At 41.7% G+C, this 24,993-nt stretch overlaps 1 protein-coding gene across 1 annotated transcript in view; it reads left to right on the forward strand.

Annotated features, from left to right (window-relative positions):
* Nucleotides 1–272: 272 nt before the first annotated feature.
* arhgef25a (Rho guanine nucleotide exchange factor (GEF) 25a) overlaps nt 273–24,993 on the forward strand; it is a 106,324-nt gene continuing 81,603 nt past the window's right edge. Inside the window, exons 1-2 of the mRNA XM_072696898.1 lie at nt 273–871; nt 5,316–5,451. Of these exons, the coding sequence (XP_072552999.1) occupies nt 776–871; nt 5,316–5,451 (232 nt within the window). The 5' untranslated portion in view covers nt 273–775. The remainder of the gene's footprint in view (nt 872–5,315; nt 5,452–24,993) is intronic.

Consider the following 24,993-nt stretch of genomic DNA (forward strand, 5'->3'; position numbering starts at 1 on the left):
ACACAAGCCATGTGCCACTGAATGGGGATAACAAGAGAGGAGCATAGCAGAGCATGGCAGACGGGATAAGGAGAAGAAGGCAAGGAAAAAAAAAAGAAAGAAAGTTGCTCCCTGAATTTTGCAAAGTCTTGTGCAAGCGAGCCCTGAGGAACGAAAGATGGATGGGGGGAGAGAGGGAGGAGAAGCTTGTGAAGGGGTGGAAAACACACACAGCCAATGACTGGCCAGAGCAAGACAGCCTTCAGAGTTGTTAGATGGTCAGTCTTCACATTACGAGCAAGGTTCTAAAAAAGCCCAGGAACGTGCGTCAAAGAATGTGGAGGACACGTCACTTTGCCTCGGGATAAGGAGATAAGAATCCACGAGGAATAAAGGATTACAAGAAGAAAGGATGAGTCAGTGAATTATGATGCTTCACGGAAAGTGGACAGCAGTTATTTGGGAAGGTGTTTTTAAATTTGTGATTTAAGTGACCTTACGGTAAGGAAGCAGCAGTGCTTTGGGACGAGGCCCTGACTGAAGTGTGCCGCACGTCTGACCACTTGGAAGAAGCATTAGGAAAGGAAAGCAGTGTGGGAAAAGCAAGCACGCGTCAGGCCAGACGAAAGCACCCTCCGCTCTTCCACAATCAATTATTTATGTGCAGGAGTGTTCTAGTGGGCCAGGCGAATAGGAGTTGGGCTGCGGCTCAAAGCTCGGCCACAGTGCGCCATAGGAAACAGAGGGATAACCGGGAGAGTAAGAGGGCAGATTGAGAAGAGCAGAGCGTTGCACGATGACAGCTCTTCAGAAGAACCAAGGGCGCACTGACCAGATTCTGGGTGCTATGGCAGATATGCTGAGCTCACTGGCCATGCCTAATCAACAGTGGGTGAGTGACTTTGTGTCTCAGCTTTTTCTATATTCATTTATTAATGTGGCTTTAGTTTGGAGTTCCACTTGTCCAGCATGTTTGTTTTAACTTCAGCAAACTTAAAACTAAAATTTCACAAGATGCTCAACAGAGTAGCTGGTGCCAGTCGCACAGTGATGGTACTAGTCATGCCTTTGCTAATGCTCGAGATGACAATGCAATTAGGATAATCCCTTTCCAGTTATTGCAGTTATTTCATGATCATGATCTAATTCAGTTGAGACTACACTAACGTCTTCCTAAATATGGCTTTGGGGTAGGTTTGAATAAATTCTGTACACACAATAGCTTCTGTGTTTTAAGCCTTAGGCCAGCTCACTGATATCCTAGTGGACAAATCAGACACAATGAGACTGCTTCAGATCTGTCACCACAAATGTCTCATGACCCCTGATGAACAGATGAAGGATCGTACCTTTAAAATGCCAATAGCCTACTTGGCCTGACCTCTCTGTTAACTCACATGTCAGTGGACTGGCCTGAGCCAAAGCTAGTGAGCTAACTGGACAGTTAGTGTTTACAAACACATTCCAGAGATGAGATGAGATGAGATTTCGTGCTTGTATGTGTATGTAGTTGTGTATGGAGGGGCTTGCGGAGATCAGGAGACAGGATTCTAAAACATGCACAAAAAAACCTGTGCAGCACATCCTGTGCAGCCGACCAGAGGATTGTCCATCAGAGGAATTATGAGTTGTATGAGTTGTTACTGGGCTCTATTCAGTTTCAAGTCAGTTTAGAATATTAATGTGTTTAAGATATTTTTTTTAAATAATGAATAATTCAATTATGTATTTTTTTACTTTACAATTTAATGTAATAATATATTCATATAATAATACATATAATAATACATATTTAATACATGCATCATAGTTTGGGCGAATTTTCCACTTTCCTACTGTAGCTCCCCCTAGCACTAGCAATGCTCCCGACACTAGACGGGTAAGAACTTAACGCGTTTCTCCTCTGATACATGCAAAGCCAGCCAGCTGTTCAGCCGACACGCTCAGAGAAAAGCACTGGGTCCCCAGAACAACATCTATCCACTCGGAGAGAGCACAGACAGTTTGACCCTCTTAGACTCTGGCCGCTGATGGCAGAGTGACATGAGGTTTGGAGTTCATTGGACACATTGGACCACTGGGTCACTTGGATCCCTGTTAATTACATCATTAATTACATAATTTACAAAGTTAATTACATAATTCACAGTCTGTTTCGACAGGTTGAGTGTTAACAAATGACAGAATCAATGCAAATATGCATAATAAAATGTTTGGTACATGGAAGTGAAATATCGTGAACTAGGGCTGGCCGGTATCATGGTAATATTGTATACTGTGGTGTTTACATATAATGGCAGCATCTCCAATTGAGGATGATATTTCAGAATTATGATGTCTGATGTGTCAAATTTCTGTTCTTTTTCAATCTAGTACACTGCCAAGATAGGGCATTTAAAAGAGCCACAGATTAATTCAAGCTGCGCTTAAGTTAAAGGGAAAGCAAGCAAACCTGGATGAACCAGTCTACTAAATGTGCCTGTTCGAAAACATAAACCATTAACTTGAGTTTGAGTTCTCAGATATGAGGCTTTATCCTCTAAATGTGTGGGATTTGAGCCTCACTTATCTGGAACACGGTCTGTACTGTGGTGTTTAGCCTGTTAGCTAACAGATCTAAACCTAGCAAGCCGCCTAAGAGTCTAAACACTGTGAAACACACCTTTTGTCGCTTAACTCAGTTCTGTCAGACACATTTTTTTATCGCCAATGCTCAAAAGCAGCTGCACTGGGCTGGTCGATACTAATGCAACAGCGATTTCGGGAGAATACGGTGTTGTTGTTACTGAAGAGCAGCTCATTAGCTCCAGACTGTGCTAGTTATAAGAATATGAGTTGCTATGTGAATCAGGCCTTGCAACTGTGGCTTTTCCATGACAAAGCGAAAGCCGCAAAAGAACATGTGGATCTTTGCTAGGCTAAAAGCTAACACTAGTCTTTTACCATCTCTTTTCTACCAAACTGGAGCTTAATACACATCAGAACGGAAAGCACCAGCTTATTTTTTCATTGGTAAGACTTGAAAAGGCAAACCATGGGAAGGGAGTGGTGGCGAGGCTAAAAATGAACCTCTCTCTTCTGCTTGCTAACTGCACATCGTGCTGAGAGGACACAGCGAGAGGACAGCAACACTCTGGAATATTACAGTGTTAAAACACTGTAGTGCTGTAAAACCCTCCGTAAAAGGAAAATCAGCTTGTTCCATTCTGAGGCAAAATAACAGGGTTGTAAACAGGCTTGGAACATTGCGTCTGAGCATTTTCCACCCCAACCTACGTCACATATTTACTATTATTACATCAGAGAACAACTGAAAATATGCACTACATGCATTCTTTGGTATCTTTAATATTAAATTGCATCAAATTTTAGTTTTCATCACCAATTAAATGACTTCTTAAAGTCCTAAAAGGAATAGGTTAAATAAACTGTATTGGTGAGTTTAGAGAGACAGAAAATGGACCAGGACTGGTTACTGTGACAAATAGTGGGGCCGGTGTCTCCTCAGGGCTGCAGAGGAATTTTGGACGTTTTACAGGAACAGGAAACAGAGTAGCACTGATGAAGACATCTCCCCATAAACAAACACACCACGCAGGCCCAACTCCTCACCACAGCTGTCATGCAAGCTTCCCAGTGCACTCTGACTTTCTGCCTGCGTCTCCTTCCAAGCATGAGGCAGCCTTTGCCTAGAACCAGCAATAACACTTCAAAACAAGTCATAAAATCAGAATCACTACGTAATGCTGGTAGTTCACCGCTTCAAGAAAAGCTACAAACTGGAACAATACAGTTCGTAAAGGGAGAGAAGAAGAAGGGAAGGGAAAACAGCAAACTAATTGAGCAAGATTAGTGCAACTATGTGAAGCTTTTCCATCCCTGTGCAACACCCTGCCTGAGGTCGCGCTCCAAGGCCTGCAGTAAAATAGATTTAAAACACTGCTTTTCTACACTTACAGTTCCACTCCCTCTGCCAGAATAAAGTCTGTTGAGGAAATTATTTGCACAAGGAATTTTAAGCTGTTGATTTTCAGCATCTCAGTAGGAATATGTTTGGTTAAAGGTGATCATAGCGTTTTGGCTTATTGAATCATTGAATACCTGTGGCAATAAATCGGTATTATTTGCGTGCCAAAAAGTATGATGTCTCAAACTCATGGCCCATTACTTTACCATCTGTCTTAAAGTAAGATCACTGTGGCAAACCTTAATTCCTCCTCAGAAAGGAATTAACTGCTATAAAATCCATATGTTGAGCTTATACACTCAAATATGTTGTGTCTGAATTTATATATATATGTATATATATATATATATATATATATATTCATTATTGGTTTGTCAGTGTTTCCAGTTTTTCTTTCAATTAAGTACTGCTAATTAACCCACCCGTAGCTCCCCCTGGCACTAGCAGTGCTCCCAACACAGTGCTCCCAAGGGACTTAACACATGTCTCCTCCGATACATGCAAAGTCAGCCACTGCCTCTTTTCTAACTGCTGCTAATGATAACTTCCAGGCAGGCGACACACTCGGAATAAAGCACCGGGTCCCCAGCTCATCTGCACCGGCCAACAGATGCTTGTGTCGGCCAACATTGCTTAAGAGTGATGAGGGAAGAGAGTGCCGTCTACCCACCTGGACAGAGCATAGCATTAGAGTGCTGAACCACTCCCAGTGTCCTGGATTTGTATAATGTGTTAAGTGAGAATTGGTATTTTCAGCTGGTATTTTCAGCTCGTGGGCTTCCCTTACAGTTGGGGAGTGTAATTCACTTTTACACCACTGCCGTAAATGTAAGTCGCACTTTGAGCTCCCCCTAATGGACAGCTGTGTGTGTGTGCACTTGTTGACATGTTAAAGAAGTTAATGAATCATGTCAGCTGATGCTGTAGAGCCCTGGTCTTCCAGTCTGGGCATTGAATTCAGTTTGCAGTCCTGGATTTTGTTCTTACTGGTTAAGGTGACTGTTAATGTACTGACAGGCCACTTAGTGTCATACCTATCAAGAATTACAGGTCAAGTCCAGGACTACTGTTCTAGAGTAATACTCCAGTAATATCACATTGCTTTACCTGAGTCTGAAGTTTTGAGGCATCTTTGTTGGATGTAAATGGGTAACTGAACTACACAATACTGAGTCACTTTTTCCATTGCTTCCCATTTCCAGTGATAGTAGCTCAATTTGGGAATCGCTAGTCCTGGTAATTCAGTGACTCTTATTTTGATTTTGAAATATTGCAGTATTTCAGTATTTTGCAATATGACTTCATGCCAGTATCATTCCTCTCAGACCTGTTCATAAGTACAGTATGTGTGTGTGTGTCTGTGTTATAGAACTCTGAGGGAAATGAGGAGCCGGTGGTGGATGGGGAGCAGAAGGCAGCAGGCCAGCCTCGGTGGGATACAGAAGGGCTGGAGTGGGAGCGGGCGTCTCAGGACAGCCATGAGAGAGGGCAAAGAGACAAAGAAGGTAAGACGCAGATGCCTTATTTGGTCGTGTTCAGCTTGACTTGGACAGTAGGTTTATTTAATACATCAAATCTTGACAGTGATCAAGTTTCCATATTCAGAAGAGAACAGAGTGATGCAATCCTGTAGGCAACAGAAATAGCATGCTTCATACGTACAGAAGTCATGAATCAACCAAGACCTTTCGCTGACCTGTCAGCACAGCTGGCTTAGTGGCTACATGCTGAGCGATAGTACTGACCACTCTGTATCTGACATTGGTCAGATATCAGCAAAAGGTCTTCGTTAATAAGTGAATAGACAAGTTTAAAGGTAGCAATGAATGCTTTCATCCAGTATTTTGTCCAGTTAAATAAAGTTAAGTTGTTCTTAGTGATTCTGATTGGGGTGAAAAATGCTCAGATGCAGTTTTACAACCTTATTTACCACCCTGTTATTTTATACCTCAGAGTGAAAAATGCTGTTTTTCCCTTTATGGTAGACTTGTGACACACTGACATTTGCATACAGCATAGCATAGCCTGGCTTTTAAGACTGTCGCAAGGACTTTGTGGTTGGCATTTAGCATTTTTAGCTGTGCTCAGTATCTTCTGAGGAATTTGTTGCATTTTGCCTCGGAAAGGCTGTTATCAGAAATTGTGGATGTGTTTATACGAATATTACTACAAATGTAACTGTGTAAACCATTTACTTTTGCCATTGTAAAGAAGAGTTGACATGCCACACTCAGTAGTTTGTCAGACTTAGCAAGAGCAACCGAAACAGGGGGGCTTAGCAAAAGGATCATTTAGCGAAATTAGTTGGAATTGTTGCGCTCATATTAAAACTAGGTGTAGCTGCTTAGCGACAACTGTGTATCAGATAGATGTAAAGTCGGGGCTGTATACCCTTGCTGTGTGTCTGCTGCTTGTGACTTGTGTTTCTTGGAAAGAACTATAATGGATCCTTAAGCTTCACAAGCATGTGAGGCTAACTTGATCAGTACTGACTGATTTTTTAAACTACTGACTACTACTATCTAATTCCATTTTATCTATGCAGATCATAATTCTAAATAATTTATAAAAATAGACCAAAAAAAAATTATGCCATAATTAATGTATTATACTTATACTTATACTTATACTTATACTTATACTGAGTGATGCGATAGAAGAATGATAAAGAAATGTTTTCTAACAGTAATCAAGTTTTCTTTAAATCTTTAAACCTCTGTAATGTAAATTTTGTGTTTCTGGGCAAAAATAATCATCTCATTATAGCTGATAAACATTTCAAAATAATACAGATTTTATATGATAAAATAAAAGAAGTTATTGTAATCATTACACATTGTTATACACTTTTGAGCATAATTTTTTGCATATTTAGACAATAACAAATACTCTTTATATTTATTACAGACCACTTTGTGTCGAAATTGAACAAGAAACCACTTTAATTTTTTTAGTAGTGGCACAAAATAATATTTTATGCTGGTCAAAGTTGACCTGTATGATTTTCTTACTAAATAAAAGACAAAAGGAACCTTCAACACGTTCTTCACACCTTGACACTTGACACTTATACACTTAGTTACCACTAGGGGCACCAGCACATTCATTTGACTGGCACTCTAAATAAACACACAGGCCAGCAATGTTTGCGAGCTGCCAAATATTTACAAATCCATCCAGCCACTATTAACATGTTTTGTGTGCCCAAATGGAATTATAATGGTTTCAGTGTGGGCCAAAAGGAATTATCAAATTCATATCAGATGTGCAGCCGTGCGTGTGGCAGATCAGAGTTTAATACGGCTAATACTTGATCCTCAACTTCAGCCGCAGATTTTCAGAGGTCCAGCAGGCAAATCCCACAATCAGGGCATAATCCGTACGTTTCGTTTCGCTTGCCAAGCCGGTGTTGGGGTGGGCGAGAATCCGCTGCGTAGCGATAAGCGAAGGTAGCATGACTGTTATCAGATTGGATTTGGATACAGTGGCAAGCTGGAGGTTAATGAACCACACCCTGTAAACTGCAATGCCTGGACTGATAATCAGAGCGGCCTAATCAAACCGGGGAAGCGATGTGGGCCCCTGCTAATGTTCCATGCAGAAATCTTGATGACTTGCCTGCCCAGAGCAACTTCCAGATGCATTGGAGAACCAAAGAGGCATAGCTTGCTCCAGAGTGAGGGGAAAAAACAAACCCAAAAAGCCCTATCGATTGCAGCCATAGTTATTTTGCCTAGGAAAGGTTTGCGTGCATTCACATGTTCATTGAGTGCCATGGAACAAAAGGAGCTTTGTAAGTGTACTGGGGGAGTGACTGGGGTCTGAGGTTCGCACCATATGGCTGAATGGCAGGCTGTTGTGCAGAACGATGCGTTTAGGAGAGCGAGGAGGCCGTTGGAGATGTTTATTTCGAACGAGACCACTTAGATGAATCGCACTGCCAGAGCTCCATCTTCCAAATATTGGCTTATGTAATGGCACGAGGCAGCCTGAGTGCTATGAGCTTCGTTGTTTTTGTTAGCGCTGGCTTGTGCTGACGTTAGCTGACCTGCTTCCTCCATGCCATCATTATGCTGGCTTATAGAGGGTCAGATTTCTCAAAGCTCTGCAGAAGTTGGAGATTTTAATTGCTGATAACTCCATAATGGTTACCAAACCGCATCTACTTTAGCTAGGAAAGGTCTCGAGATGTGTTTTGCTGTGCTTTAAGATGTCCACCTCACTTATGGTAATGCAATTTGAGCGACCCATCAATAAGTTTTGAAAGGGCCGGAGTGGAGTTTCCATGCTTTGCTGGGGGAGGAGGCCCCAGCTCCAATTACTTAAGAGAGGGAGAGAGGGAGGGAAAGAGAGAGAGAGAGAGAAAGAAAGAGAGAGATGCATAGAGGCATAGGAGATCACCCATCTGTTAAAGATTAGGAACAAGATGCCTTCTAGTGGCTTCAGTGGAATCACGGGACTGTGCCAGCAGTTCCCTAAATCACAAGCAGACACTGCAATTTGCGGAGGCTGTACCCTGTGTCCCCCTCACTCAATTTAAAATAAAGGGGGTACATAGAGCGATACCATAGAGCGATACTATAGAACGACCACTTTTGGTCCTCAGAAGAACCTTTCATACTGTGTTTTACCCTAATCTATCTGCCACCTCTGTATCCAACAGCAAAGGATCTACACCATGTGTACAAATGTTTGTGGACACCCCTTCTAATGACTGCAGTCAGCTACTTTAAGCAGCCATGGCTGACACAGATGAGCAGACACACACACACACAATCCTAGAGGAAACGCTGTTGATAATAGCACACTTACAATGCGTGAAGGTGCAAATGGCTCGTCATAACTGCAAATATCATTTACTAAATGGTTCTTTAAAGGACCACCACTGAATGCTCTATGACATGGGCTCCAAAGGGCTCCAAAGAACCCTTTTTGGCACCTGCATAATTAATAAGGGTGATTGTCTACGGTAAGCAATCAGATGTGGTAGGTTGAAATGGTAAAAAACAAGGAAACTCTGTGCAGTGTTTTTTAAAGGTACACTATATAAAAAAGTATTTGGAACCCTTCTCAAATTTTGCCTTTTCCTGAAATCCAGGGTATTAAAATGTTATCCTGCAGTTAGTCCTGCTTTTGTTGGAGTAACTGTCTCTACTGTCCAGGGAAAAAGGCTTGTTAGATTTTGGAGCAATGATGTGAGGATCTGAATCAGCATTCAGGGACAAGAGTGTTAGTGAGGTCAGGATGTTCCACTGCTCCACAGCTCAATGCTGGGGGCTTTATACCCATCTAGCCCACTCCTGACATTAGACACGGTGCCAACAGGTTTGCATGTTTAGTCCTATTCTATTGGCAGTACTTTCTCTACAGAGACTAGACAAGCTGTGTCGTCTATGTCAGCAGTGGGTACAACTTAAAGTAGCTGAATGCCGTCAATTGAAGAGGTGTCTACAATCTTTTGGACATGCAGTGTATCATCCACTGAAACGTTCTTTAGGGAACCAAAGGTGGTTCATCTACAACATTGCTATTATTGAGAGCCCCTCGCAGTTCCTTTGATAGGTGGTCATATTTCCCTCTCAAAGCTCCTCGTTCAGTTTCATTCGGCATGCTTCAAGGCCCACCCACGAGCAGATTTAGCTAAGGCCCTCAGGACCAGCTCGAGCCATTTAGCTCCTTCAGTCTTTCATAACAAGCCTGGGCTGAGGTGACTGCATGGATGGAAGCCGATCTTTTCTGTGTTTTCTTTGTCGGTGTGGAAAGCTTAGAAACACAACAACAGGAAGCAGCAAGTGCTCAGTTACCAAGGTGGGCTGTTCCACCTCCAGTTTCCTAAGAATTATAACCCTGGCAGGAGATGTATACATGGAATGGAACAGAAGATGGCGCAGAGCTTTTTGCAGAACTGAACTGACTGTACTTTTTAATCAGTTACCATCAACTGATTGTAATTTCTCGCTTATCAGCTACATAACTCACATAATGCTTTCATAGCTAGTCCTTCAGAATAGAGATTGCTTGCTGTGCCTTAAAGGAATTATCTGGCAACATCCAAATTTACACAGTTATCTGATAACAAACACTAGAAGTCAGTATTTACCCAAATGTTTCCATACATACGTGCCCACGCACTTTTCTGCACCCACTCAGACTGCATCCAGGTCTTCTTTAAGACCGCTCAGACTTGTCAGTGTTATTTAGGGCACAGTGTGGCTTACTGTCCTGTACCACAATTCTCCTTCATGTACATGCATGTCTCTCGGACATATGGACACGCAGAGGGGAGTCATATACTAAGGAGATTGTGCAACCTTAAGGAAGACCTGGATGCAGTTTGTTCATGTTGATGCTCCACTAACTGAAGACTGAAGTCAGTGTCTCTATCATTGCTGCTCCAGACTGAGGATGCCAGACCATACCCCTGTCATTGTAGGGCGTTTTCACACTAGAGCTTTTTTTCGGACCCAGGTCCGCTTGCTCTGCATGTTTGGTGCATAACGGTGGACCATTCGAGCCCAGAATGGTCCAGAGCACCGATCTCTGGTCCTACTGAAATCAGTGGTCTCTGGTTCGCTTCAAATGGACTCTGGTGTGGTCGGCTGCAGGTGTGGAAGCTGTCTGCTCCCGGCACCGTATGTGGGGTTGCCTGGTTAATTTTGTGCACTGTAAAAATGCCATGACTGAGCGCTGTTCTTCGCTGCTTGAGTGTTTGTATCCAAGGAAAATAAGGAAAATCTATAGACAGATGAACTTGGTCTTACTACTTTTTTTTTAGAAATGCATGCAGAACAGTGATGTTAGAATTTCCGAACTCGAGCCACGGTTTGGATGGAATTCTTCTGTGTGAAAGCAAAGCAGTGATTGTGAGCCCCTCCAACAAATGAGCCCAGATTCGGTCCAGGGTGTGGACTTATGTATTCAGGACAAGTGTGAAAACACCATTAGTGCAACCACATGGTTCTTCCACTTCAGGTGATGGCTTTGTATGTCTCAGCTTGTCCGGAAATGCATGTGAAAGCATGCCCTGCAGTGGCGGCTTAAAGCGTGAATTACCCCTCCCGACTGAAGGGGGAGCTCAGGAGCAAGAAATGCCAGTTCTCGCATGATGCTGCTTTAAGGCACAGTAATTGATCCATATGATCAGTAGATAGCTCTGAAACCATTATGTAGGTTATGTAGTTATGTAGTCACGTTTTGAAAGTAAAGGTGCTACAGTGGGGTCTTTAAGCGAAGCCAAGGGAGAACCAGTTTCATAAAAGAGATGTGTGTGTGAATAATCTTTAAATTGTAAATTACCTTTACCTTTACATCCCCTTCTTTAAACCCCCTGGGCCCCAGGTGGCCCAGCGGACTAAGGTGCTGTCATGATCAGAGGATCGCTGGTTTGAATTCTGGTCATGCTGCTAGCCATCGGCAGCCGAGGCCCTGAGAAAGCACAATTGGCCTTGCTCTCTACAGGGTGGGTAGATGGCGCTCTGTCCCCCCACACTGGTTAGTTGCGGTTCTGGCCGTCGCTTGCATCTGCAGGCTGGTGTGTTCCCTCGAAAAGTTTGAAAAATGAGCAACTTGATTGCACACATGTTGGAGGGGGTGTGTGCTCGTCCACCTTCACTGGTGATAGGGGCATCACGTGTGATGTGGGGGGGTAGTACATGGGTAATTGGCAGCCCTGATTGGGGAGAAAATGGGTGAAAATTGGAAAAAAAACTTTCATAAAAAAAGGTTCTTCACACACATCTCTTTTATAAAACTGGTTCCTTATGGGACCACATTTTTTTTCTGTGGCACCACATACAGAAACCGTTTGCAGCACCTTTATTATTAAAAAGTGGAATTATTTCATGTGTGTTTATGTACGGGTTCAGCATGTATTGCCCCTAAGTCCATAAAACCCCTTCATCCAGTTTCATTCTTTCATGTGTGAATCTTTAAAAAGCCACGGGACGCTTTACAAGACCTTTACAGAGGAGAATAAAGGGGGTATTAACTGTTGCAATTTCAGTCGCCAGTGGGCTTAAATGCTTCAGTCCTAGAAATGCAGCCTGGTTTAGATTTTGTCTTCACTTTGTTCACTGGCGAGCATGATGCCTTCAGCTTTCTGCCCTTGAACCGATTACACATGGTGAATCTTTGCATGCCACATTTTCCATGAGACTGTCTTATATGTAATCAGTTTCTACCCTCTAATAATTCATTTGAATGACTAATGACCTTGGCAGGGTGATTGCGTACCAGGCTGAGAATAGATGTTCTTTTCCACGTCTTTTCCATCCTTTTTTCATGTAAACAAGATTAAAACCTCCCTCTCTATTGTCATAGCTCTCAGAAGAACCTTGTCATTAAGAAACAAGCTTTTATGAGGGGAAAGAAAATCCCCCCACTGTTTAATCTAGTCAAAACCAAGGAGAAACCCCTTCTTTGACTGTAAACTTGCTCAACAATTTATTAGGGAGATTACACTAGTACTAAGATGGGCCTCAATTTGCTCTCAGCCTCAATTCTTGATGGCTTGGATTCCAAAAGATATATTCCCAGCATCTATTCTTCTGAGATTCTGGTCCATGTTAACAGGATTGTTTCACTCATTCCTGTAGATCTTTCAGAAACACCTGTTCTCCTGTTCTACTGGAAATCCAGTGAAGAAAACTGACCTCATTGTTAAGTTTTTAACAACTTTGCATCTGCACGTCTTGCTATCCCTTTGCTGCTGTGACACTGTAAATGTCCCCACTGTGGGACTAATAAAGGAGTATCTTTTCTTATCTTAAGTTTACGTAACCAGTTTGAGACGATGGTTGCTTTGTGACATGGTGCATCATCATGCTGGAAGTAGCCGTTAGAAGATAGGTAAACTGTGGCCATTAAGAGATGTGCATGATCAGGAACAATATTTCAATAAGCTGTGGCCTTCAAGCAATGATTGATTGGTATTAATGGCCCTAAGTATGGCAAGAAAATGTTCTCTTCTGGCTCTTGTGAGGCCAGTGTGGTGACTGTCCAATTGGCTTTTTGGCAGGGCTTTTCTATGGAGATTACACAAGCTGTGTAAGATGCACAACTGACCACCTTTATCATCCATAGATGCACCTAAAGTAGTGGAATTTCCTAATTAGAGGGGGTGTCTAAATACATTTTGATAGGCAGTATATATATATAAACACAACCATGGTATCAATCGAGAGTTTACACAGCAAATATCCCATTTAATACTTACTGTGCTGATTTAACGCTGACATATTAGCTGTGTGGAATCTGCAAGTTTTCTTGTTTGTTTGTGCGGGTGAGTAATAAATAAACAAGAAGAAGAGGCACTTCAAAGTGTATACACCACAGGGGAGCTGAGAGTTGGGGTTAAAGACCTGGTATTTATGGCTCATTCACTCATTCATAAGCTGACCCATTTTATGGTCCTGTTCTTCACATCTTCCCCCAAAAAAAAAAAAAAAAAAAAAAAAAAAAACAGCTGCGGGAATTTGCAGTTGGGCCTTCCAGGGGAGCGGCGGGTTTAGCCAGGCCTGACCTTAAAAGGGCCTTGCTACCACAGCCCTCAAGCCGGCCTGAATGTGTCACGCTTTCACAACGTGTAAGTGTGTGTATGAGTAAGCGTGTGTAATATTTCTATTTTAGTGGTCATCAGAGGATGATTAGACCATAAACTGTGACAAGGACAGCCAAGTTGCGAGGTGCTCTCCATCACACAAGCCCCCCCCCCATTTGCTGTTCATCAGACCCCTATTAGTACCCCACCTGTGTGTCAGTAAAGAAGAAAATGAAAAAAACAAAAAACAGATGTTGATGTTCAGCATACATAAGCAGTGGGAGTGTGTATAAACCAGGTCAAGGTCCAAAGTTTTAGGCTTGAAAATAAACTGGGGTTGTCGTGGAGAGCAGAAAGTCTCTAGGAACGACGCTCCATGAGTGGCTGACATGTTGATGGACTGCTGGCCTTAGTGCCTCTGCTCCAGGCTCCAGGCCAAAACAGACACCCTGAAACGTCAGCCGTAAAACACTCAGACATCTCTACAGGCAGGATGAGCCTGTGTCAAACGCACCATAAAGCCCTACTGTTGCTTTGATCTTCTATTGTGTAATGTTTGTAAATGGCATCTCATATAGATATCAGCTTTATAGGAGAAGGAAAACACTCCATAACTTTCAATGGAAGTCAATGTAAAAACATTTTGGAGAGTTTATATATAAATCATTCATCATGATTTTTTAGCGCAATGTACAAAACGACAGACGACAGATTTCAATACGGCAGAAATGGAGATACAATGTTTTTGTGTGACAGTGAGGATATACATTGCAAAAGTTTTAGACACCTATGAAAACTTTGATTGAGATTTAAAAAATATGCTGTCTCTGGGCAGTGAGTGTTTATTTACTCTATTTATTTATATTGATAAATAACAAAATAAATACAATTAACATTAATGCAAAAAGTACTCTATGACACCGTGTTTTTTGGTAAATCAGTGCTTAAATGATGTTAAATCAGGTGAGCCGTTATATATAATCATATTCCCTATATATATATATATATATATATATATATATATATATATATATATATATATATATATATATACACACACACGCACACACACACACACACATATATATATATATATATATATATATATATATATATATGTGTGTGTGTGTGTGTGTGTGTGTGTGTGTGTGTGTATGTGTGCGTATTGTCAAATTTGAAACATTCTGTATCTCTGCATTTATTTATTTCCACATCTATTGTTTTGTCTCTACATGTACAGTATATGTAGAACATGCAGTTAGAGACTGCAGTCCATCTGTTTGCCATGCATAATTTATGCAAGCCATCCTCTAGCCATTCGCAAATGGTCAGTTTCTGACCACAAAACCACTTTTGGCTGGATATTTATGTTTTTTCTCAGCCTGGCAGTGACAAAGACGTCTGCAAAACCACTAGAAACATTGCTGTATTTGCCGCCCGAGTTCTATATTTATATTAGCAGCAGTACAGTGGTCAGAAACCGTCCAGTCGTGAATCCGGTGGTGCATGTCCACAACACAACAGATGTGCATGGTTTGTGCATTCTACATTTTTATAGTAGAGCTGCACAAAAAGTGGTGCTTTAACATCAAGTAATGTGTGTGAGTTTATTTTATTACACTTTCTTGTTCTGTTAACAAAATGTTGGGTGGCCAGAGGGATACCAGGTAGATGTTTTTAATAAAACAGCCAATGAGTGCTACAGAGGGGATATTTCCAATAAAGTGGGCAATGAATACTGTAAAGTAGACCTTTCTAAAGAAGTGGTAGATGTTTCTAATAAAGTGGCCAATAAGTGCTTTAAAGTAGACGGTTCAAGTACAGTGGCCTACAAAGTAGATGTTTCTCTTAAAGTGGCCCATAAGTGACGCAAAGTAGATATTTCCAATAAAGTGACCAATGAGTGCTAAAAAGTAGTTGTTTATAAGAAAGTGGCCAATGAGCGCTACAGAGTAGATGTTTCTGATAAAAAGGGGCAGATAAGTGCCACAGAGTAGATGTTTCTAATAAAGTGGCCAGGAAGTGCCACAAAGTTTCTGATAAAGTGGCCAATGAATTTCTCAAGTAGACGTTTCAAATAAAGTGGCCAATGAGTGCTACAAAGTAGACGTTTCTAGTAAAGTGGCCAATAAATTTCACAAGTAGACGTTTTCAATAAAGTGGCCAATAATTGCTACAAAGTAGATATTTCTAATAAAGCGGCCAGTAAGTGCCACAAAGTAGCTGTTTCTAACAAAGTTGCCAATGAATTTCACAAGTAGGCGTTTCCAGTAAAGTGGCCAATGAGCAGACAAACGTAGATGGTGAGTGTATATGTGCAGCACAGTTGAATCTTTTCCCTCCTCAGAAACCCTTAATTCAGCTCATCAGTTAATCCGGTTTAAATCAGTAGGCGTGTTGAGCTGGAAAATTGTTAACTGCTACTGGACTCCTTTTACAGTAGAGTTTCGAGTGACTAGTAGCATATGTAGGTTATAGTGACAGTTGTGTAAGTAGCGCAGTGCTGCATAATCCAGTGGAACATTTAGCGGGGTCTGGGCTATGTCTTGAACCACGTCTTCTCCACACATTGTTCCATAGGACAGAGCCAAATCCCTGTGATTAACTGACCATTTGGAACTGAACCTTTGATCCCGGGCAGTCAGAGAGGGAAAGGTCTGAGTCTTCTGACACTGACCAGGTGTCATCCTCATAAGCCACGGGGTTCGTGACACAGTGCCTCAGGACCAGAAAGAGCCTGGAAGAAAAACAGTGGAAAGCCTTTAGTTGTGCTGCACTGATATAGTGGCTTTAATCGATATCAACGACTGTAGCAAGAAGAGGGTGCCAAATTCAGTAAGAATAGTAGTTGTAAAGTTAATCATAGTAATAATAAAGGGGCAGCGGGTTATTTTTAATAACCAGGCCCAATACATCAAATCTGCCACTTGCTAAAAAAAACTAAGATTTGTCTTATTCCACAAGTCCTGGTCTTTGTCTAGATGTTCTCTGGCAACAGTTGGTCTTGGCCTGATATTTTTATTCTCATCTCCCATGAAAACCAAACTTCTGCGCTTCTTTCTGATGGTCTGTGCTGTATTTTGACCTATTCGTATTTTGACGAAGCTACCTGTAGTTCTCGTGATGACATTTTAAGATTGTTAGAGACTTTGTTACACATCCTGTGGTCTGCTGTTGGGTGATTGGGTCGGAGCATCTCCAAAACATCAGGCATGTCTTGTGGGTTTTTTACTGGTATCAGCCAAAAGTGCTCCAAGAAAGGACAACCAGTGAACCAGCAACAGGGTCATGGGCACCCAAGACTCATGGATGGTCATGAAGGCCCCACCTCACAACTTACAGGACTTAAAGGATCTGTTGCTAATGCCTTGATGTACAGATACAAGGAGGACCTACTCAATATTACTAATGTTATGGCTGATATTGTGTCAGAATTTCATGATGAACTTGACTTTCATTAAAAGTTAAGAAGGTTTTTTTCCTTCTGTGAAGTTGCTGTTTTAGATTTACAAGGTTTTCGCATCAGTATATGGCCCTATATCAGATTTCTGTGTGGGCTGTCAAAACAAAACCTTGCATATCCAAAAAAAGTAACTTTGCAGAAGAAGCTAAATTCTCTCTGATGACAAACATTCATAATTCACCCTGTTGATACTGTGCCTATGAAGACCTACCAGAGAACAAGATGGAACCAAGAACAGCAGCCCAAATGCGTGTCTGTGCTCAGTAACTGTAGTGTGTGAGAGGCAGATGTGCATTATTCAGCGCAGGACATTAATAAGAAATGCTGTGTGAGAGTTATGCTTTATAAGGCAATGACACAAGGTCAAGGTTGGAGTCAGTATGCGCTGTAACTTAAAACAGAAAGGTCTTATGTAATCTGAGTGAGGGGCTTAATGTGTGTTTCTCTGACTGCGCTTCGATTCGGGAACTTGAAAAGACGGCTCATGAGTAGTGTTTACATAAGATAAAAACATCTGCTGGAATATCTGTGATCTGTATAAAAAGGCCCCCAAATCCTCTTAGAGATTTCTACACGTTAGATGTAATGCATGTGTCCAGAATTCCTTTGGCCTGCATGTGCTCCGTGGAGTGGGACTGAGGGTGGGGGCACTGAATCCGAGGGGAGCTACGAACGGCACCGCCTGGTACGTCCTCCCCTTACTCCTTCCATGCAGGTGGCCTACTGCTGGTGTTTTTGTGTGTGTGTGTGTGTGTGTTTGTGTATTTGTGTTTGAAAGTGAGTCCTGGCTGCTCTCATGCGCTGGGCTCGCAGACAGGCTAGTAAACAGTTCGCAGCGCACTGAGCCCAAATGAGCTGCACCCTCTGGCACCGGGCCAGCTCGTCTTGTCCAGCCTTCCAGTGCTCTCCTATACAAGCAAGCCTTAATTGGGCTTCACCCCAGAAGAGAGAGAGGCAGAGAGAAATGAGAGAAGAAAAGAGAGTAAGTATGAATAAGAAAGGCAGAAGATAGGGAGGGGCAGAGAGAGAGAGAGAGAGAGAGAGAGAGAGAGAGAGAGAGAGAGAGAGAGATTATAGGTGGGAAAAGAGAAAGAGTGTGAAAGACAAGGGATGGAGAGAGGGAGGGGCAAACAAAAGTGACAATGAGAGAAAGAGAGGGAGAGAAATTAAGAGATTAAGGAGAAAAAGAAATAAATTAAGGGAGAGAAGAAAAAGAGAAAGAAAGGAAAGTGGGAGAGGCAAGTGACAGAGACAAGAGAGCTAGATAGAGAAAGAAAGAAAGAAGGGAGAGATACACTGAAGGAGACAGATAAAAGAAAAGAAAGAGAAAAAGTAGAGGAGCGATGAGAGAGAGAGAGTGAAAGAGAAAAAAAGGGGGGGGGGGCAAGCAAGAGAGAGCAAGATAAGAGAAAGAGAGGGAGAGAAACCGAAAGAGAGACAGAATTGAAAGAGGGAGATAGATAGATAGATAGAGAGAGAGAGAGAGAGAGAGAGAGAGAGAGAGAGAGAGAGAGAGAGAGAGAGAGAGAAATGTATGGGAGAGAGATACATTGAGAGAAAGAGAGAACCTAGAAGAATAGAAGAGTGTGAAAGAGTAAGGGTGGAGAGAGGGAGAGAGAGCACAATAGAGAGAGAGTGAGAAAGTGAGGGAGAGCGTTAGAGAATGGAAAGAGAGGAGAAGGGTGTATATATATATATATATATATATATATATATATATAGATATATATATATATATATAGATAGATAGATAGATAGATAGAGAGAGAGAGAGAGAGAGAGCATAGGCTATAAAAAGCTCACTCTGAGTTTGGATCTCAGTTAGTTATGTCTGTGCTTCAGATGGCCTGTGTAGTTCTGGAGAATTTATCCATCTTGTAAAGACTGGGTGAGAGGGGACATAGTTTGGATGAACAAACACATTTTCTTCGTTTTTTTTTTATTCCTCCTGTGTCCTCCAGCCGTCTACTCTGTACATGCTACCATGCTAGTGCGCTAATCTTCTTCTTATTCTTCTTCAGAACCTGTTTGAGCTTGGCTAAAATCCAGCTGTAGCCCATTTGTACAAGGCTTGCATGTTTTCATGTCCACAAACACAGTATACACAGTATACTGTCAGTTCACTTAAAATCTCAAAATGTGAAAGAGACAGAGAGAGAGAGAGAGAGAGAGAGAGGGAGAAATGAAAAGCACGGTGAGGGGTCAGAGGTAAGATCAGCTTTGGGTGCCCCCTCCCCTAACCAACACAGACTTTGTCAAAGCCATAATACCGTTATGTAAAGTCTATGTAAATCAAAAGGATCAAATACATTCTACTGCGTCATATTAAGATCAAAGCTGTCTATGATTGTCCTTTAAAAACGAATCAGAACTTGTGATTAGAACTACTGATAATTCAACAGAAAACTGTTGGACAGCATATATCAATATGACTGCATCAGCAGTGTCCAAGTAACATGTTGTTCAGCTCTGATGACCGTGACGGGGTCCACTTTGGCAGTTCCCACAGCTTAAAACTGAACACAACAAGTTCTTATCTAATGTCAGCGTGTTCTTCTTAAACACAACAGCCAGTCCTTGTGCGTCAAAGAATCTTAAAGTGTCCTAAAGTCTCTGTAAAAAAGGTGAAAGAGAAGAAATGAGTGGTTGGTAAAAGCTCTTTTGCCCTGCATACAGCTTTACACCGTGCAGAACAGGCGTGCACTAGCCATGCTGAGGAGAGGTTATAAAGAACGGCACTCTGATAGCTTGTTGTCCTGTAGTTCATTCTCTTGCGGCCTGAGCCCAGTTCTTAAATTTCACTTCTGCCCAACACAGGAAAAGCATCTTGATAATGGCTTTCAGGAGAATATCTCAGCCTCCTGAAAAACATAAACAGCTCCAAACACCCTCCAAGGCCTTGTGCTCTTGTTATTGTGTCAGAGCTAGACAGAGCTGTCCCTCTAAATGATCAGTTATAAGTAGTAAGTAAGAAAATTATGCATAACAATTATAATAAGAGAGTAAGGGAATGGGAGTCTCCGATCACTCCCATTACCCTGTATAAACTAATAAAATAATAAAATAATAAAATAATATTCTGAATGGCCAGTTTTAAGTGCCTATTTCCATATATTCCTTTAAATGATAATGAGTTACTGCTCGTTCCATAAGTACCCTTGTTCATTACCCCTCCCCTAGCTACACAAATTCTTAGACGTATGAATTCTGATGTCATTGTTTTCACTAGTTAACTAACATTTACTTCACCTTGAGTTCACATCTCATGTTTTCTTTCCCTCCTAGCTGTAGTCCGCTGTACTTGCCTTTCTGTTTTCCGGTTTCCTGCTACCCAAATCAGGACTAATGTACACTCACTGTACAGTTGATTTTCGTTTTGTGCCCTTGGTACATTTTCAAAGTAGCCCAAAATACCATGCAACCTGACATTTTGGACCCGCGTCTGCCTTTTGAAACTCTGCCTTCGCAAAGGTAGTAGATTGAGTTACTTAGATGGGGGCGATATAACACTAGTAGCTATTGTAACCCAGGTGGCAGGTGTCTACAAACTGACAGGGTTGGCTAATTTAACAGTCTGTGGGTTGGTAGGCACTCCAGATACCCAAATATATGCACACAAGCATTGAATAGGACTAGTACTGTAACATGTGTAGAGTTCAAGATCATTCTATTGAATAAAAATGATCTAAAATTATGGATGTATTTGTTCATTCACAGACATCATCAGGCTTTCTCTAAAGGCCCAGAAGGTGCTGGAGGTTCCCTACTGGTGCAGATGTAGCCACCTTAAAAGCGTAATCAACTGCAAATCCTATCGCAATCACAATATGCAACATGTAAAATCGTGGTATAGTATTTCAGTGTTTTCCATATCGTGCAGCTCTAACATGCACAGCTTTAAGCTAGTTTCTTTCCTCTCCAGATCCTCGGCCCAGTGTGGCTTTCTCCCCCTGCAGTGATTTAGTAGGAGGAAGTCAGGCTTGATCTGTTACATGCTTGATTAAGACACAGGAAGGAGTGTCAGGCTCTTGTGCATGTGCCAACACAGGCACACTTTCAGAAGCATGCTTCAGCATAGCAGAGTTGACCCTGTGTGATGATTCACGAGCTAAGCATTTGATTTCTGCTGGAGCTCGGGTGGCATAAGTGTTGGGATCGGGCCGAACTGAACGGGTCGTAAATGGGCACAGCAGACGTGGATGAAGAATGAACGGATGGAGAAAAGGAGAGCCTTTCCCCCTGGCCCTGACCTGCCCCGCTCCGTTCAGCTCTGCTCCCGGGCACACAAACAGGGCCATCAATTCTGCTTTCTCAGAAGAGCTTAGTGGGAGGGAATGGGCCTGCACGGATGTTCAGATACACATGTCTTCAGTCACCTCAAATGGTGGCTGGTGAGGCCTAGACATCTGTGTTTATGCTTAATGTATGTGTGTGTGTGTGTGTGTGTGTGTGTGTGTGTGTGTGTGTGTGTGTGTGAGAGAGAGAGAGAGAGTGAGTGAGTGAGAGAGAGGAAAAGAAAGATGATTCTCCTCAGTCTTCTTAGCCTAGAAAATGGATGATTCTACACAAATAGTTTCTTATGCACAAAAACTGATGATTATTATTTATATAATTAACAAATGAGCCTAAATACAATCTGAAATACTGGATTTCAGATTTCTTAGCACACATCATAAACACAGTTAGCTTGATCTCTGTATGCTGTATGTAATAAGTCATTAGAAGCTTTAACTTCACTATTTAACTTTCAGTTTTACAATTTTAATTCTACACTTTATTAACTCTATACACCTTATTAATTAATTATCAGTATCTAATTATTGGTAACTATTAAGTTTTATTTAAGTATTATTTAGTATTTGTTGATAGAATAGTCATGGATGGTGTAGTAGCATGGCCTTTGAGTGAGATGTGAAAGAAAAAATGCAGGCAGCTGTGTTTTGGCACTATACTCGCCCCCTAATGACAAGGAGCGGTACTGCATGCAGTCTCATACAGCTTACAGCACACTATTCTCAGATGTTCTGTTGCAGATAAAGATTATCCTGTGTATTAAGATATGCTGTTTTTTGCACTTAAGGAGTATATCATATGATTTATACTGTGAATACATTTGATATTAGAATCAAATAACAGTATTTAAGAACAAAATCTATAAGGATATAAGAAATACAGACATATGAATCTTTATTCTTGACCAGCTTATTATTTTTTTGTTTTGCTTCATGAATACAACACCATGTGTGCATAATATTACACATGCATTGGCATATATGTCAAGAAATTGACCATATAAAGGACTGTGGCCAGGACAAAACTTACCACCCTGTTACACACCTTCACATTTTACTGTAAATATGGCTCAATAAAAACAATATTATTCATAAGATCTTTTAGACACATTTGTATTTTTACACTTACACTTATATACATTATTTAAAAAGGAAACATTTGGCCTTAAATTGATTATTACCTCTACAGTATATGTGTATAAAATATATGTATATATATCAAGTAATGATTATAAACCCCAATGTTTCCTATTTATAAAATAATTTTACATGTGTGTTTATATATCTCTGCAGTACTTTTGCCCTGCCCACCCACATTCACAGTATAAGAGTGTTTCAACCTGGACTGCTTTTTGAATGAGGCACAAAACAGATACGTCATTTGCATAGATACTCGTCTTAAAGGCACAGTACAACCTGTTCAATTCTAATGGATCAATTAAACTTGGAAAGTCATGTATTAGCGAATTATGATTTCCCTTGTTACATAAACCCACTCAAACACCAAAAGTAGACCTCATGATTTAGGTAAAAAACAGTCACAATCATATTTGACAGCTCACAGTCCATAACTGACAGCTGTGTCTGTCAGCAAAGCACCGGTTAAATGAAACTACTGGGGAATATTAAATTATATAATATTAGATTTAATCATTTTTCAGAACTTTTAGCTCCTAATAATCGTTTGGGTCACAAGCCTTTTCACATCTGCCAAGCCCTAATATTTACACTGATCTGCTGTGCAGCCTTTCCTCCTCAGTTTAATCTGGCTTCTCTATGTTTATTTTAATGTCATTGATCTTCAGGGAGGTAAATGTCCATGGCGGTTGTTTGGAATGGCCTAACCTTGAAAAAACAAACTTATACCTGGCCTTATTTACCCACTACTCATGGGTAATGCACCCAATTACTACTGCTCAAGGAGCTCTAATGAAGCAAGAATGCCAGACCCCACTCTTATTAATGTCTTTACGAGCTTTTACATCAGTGAGTTCATCTGAGTTCTTTAAAGAACCGTTGAATTGAAATGTTCTTTACAGTGTTCTTCAATGGCACCGATCCAAAAGAACTTATGAGAGAGTGGAGGAGAGAAGGAGATGGAGGTGTAGAGGATGGGGTTGGTGGTGGAGAGAAAGAGAGGGTGGTGGTGAGAAGGAGTGAGAGGGTGTAGAGATTGAGAGAGTGGTAGAGAGAGGGAGACTGGTGGAGAGAGTGTGGTGAAGAAAGAGCAGTGGATAAGGCGAGAGAGTGAAAGAGAGGTGGTGGAGAGATGGCCAGAATGATGGAGAGAGGGAGAGAGTGGTGGAGAGGGTGAACGTTATTGAGAGATGGAGGGAGTGGTAGAGAGGGATAGAATGGATGGAGAGAGTGGTGGAGAGGGAGAGCCTGGTGGAGAGAGGGGGAGAGTGATGGAGAGAGTGGTGGAGAGAGGGAGAGAGTTATTGAGAGAGCGAGAGGATGGATGGAGAGACAGTGGTGGAGAGAGGAAGAGAGTGGTGGAAAGAATGATAGAATGATGGAGAGTGGTACAGAGAGGAGAGAGGGGGTGGAGAGATTGGTGGAGAGAGGGTGAGACTGGGTGAAGAGAGATTGCTGGAGAGAGGAACAGAGAGAGAGCGAGTGGAAAGAGATTGATGGAGAGAGGTAGAGAGTGGTGGAGAGTGGGAGAGAGGGAGAGAGTGGGTGGAGAGAAGAATAGAGTGGGTGGAGAAAGGGAGAGAGGCAGAGAGTGGTGGAGAGAGGGGGAGAATGGAGGAGAGAGGGAAAGTGTGTGTGGAGAGAGAGAGAGAGAGAGAGAGTGGTGAAGATTGTTTCATTACCCACGCTCCTCTTTGATGTGCCAGGGGCAGCTTCCACCCCCAGTTACCTCAGTACTCTCTGTCTCTGTCTGTCTGTCTCTCTCTCTCTCTTCATCGTGTGGTGTGTGAGGGTACACACAGTGCTCTGGGTCTGTTCTCCTCTAGGTGTGTTTTGTAAATATTGTGTAACTCTGTCCGGTCTGATCAGGCCTGCTTTCCGAGATGTGCCTTAATGCCTGCTGCTGTTCTTTTCATGTCTGTTTCCTTCCTCCTTTTACTTCTTCTGGCATCTGTTTTGCATTCAGAGACACCAGTGCAGACCTGGAGAAAAGACCTGCTATATTACCATCTGACTACACATATATATACACACACACAGTACAACTAGCAGTGAATTGCTTGGACAATTATATATATATATATATATATATATATATATATATATATATATATATATATATGTATATAGATAATATTTATCTAAAAATATATAAAGAAAATAAATAGCAGTATATACAGTAAATGTACCTGATATAAAAAAGAAGAATTTACAGTATCTTAGTAGGTATATATACAGTCATAGCAGCATATTATGCCCACCTACATAATAGTGGGAAGAACCTCCCTTGGCTCAGATGACACTAGTGAGACGTCATGACAAGGACTGTATTAGGTGAGTGAAGGTGTTCATCATAGAAGCTAACTGGTCCGCTGTGACACATCGATCGCTCTATACCAAACACCATCGAGTCATCCTTTCCCTCTGGCATCAGTGGCCCGTGGTCATTGGGAGGCACTCAATGTGTGAGAATCCATTCTCTGTATACTTTCACTACGGCAGCTCTAGAACATCCTATTAACATAGCAAGATTCTCAGATGCTACCACCCTTTACCTGTTACCCATTATCACAGCCTTTTGGACATTTTGCACTCTGCTACAACTGACTGGTGTGCT

The sequence above is a fragment of the Salminus brasiliensis genome, chromosome 14 (genome assembly GCF_030463535.1).
Source record: "Salminus brasiliensis chromosome 14, fSalBra1.hap2, whole genome shotgun sequence".
Taxonomy (NCBI): Eukaryota; Metazoa; Chordata; class Actinopteri; order Characiformes; family Bryconidae; genus Salminus; species Salminus brasiliensis.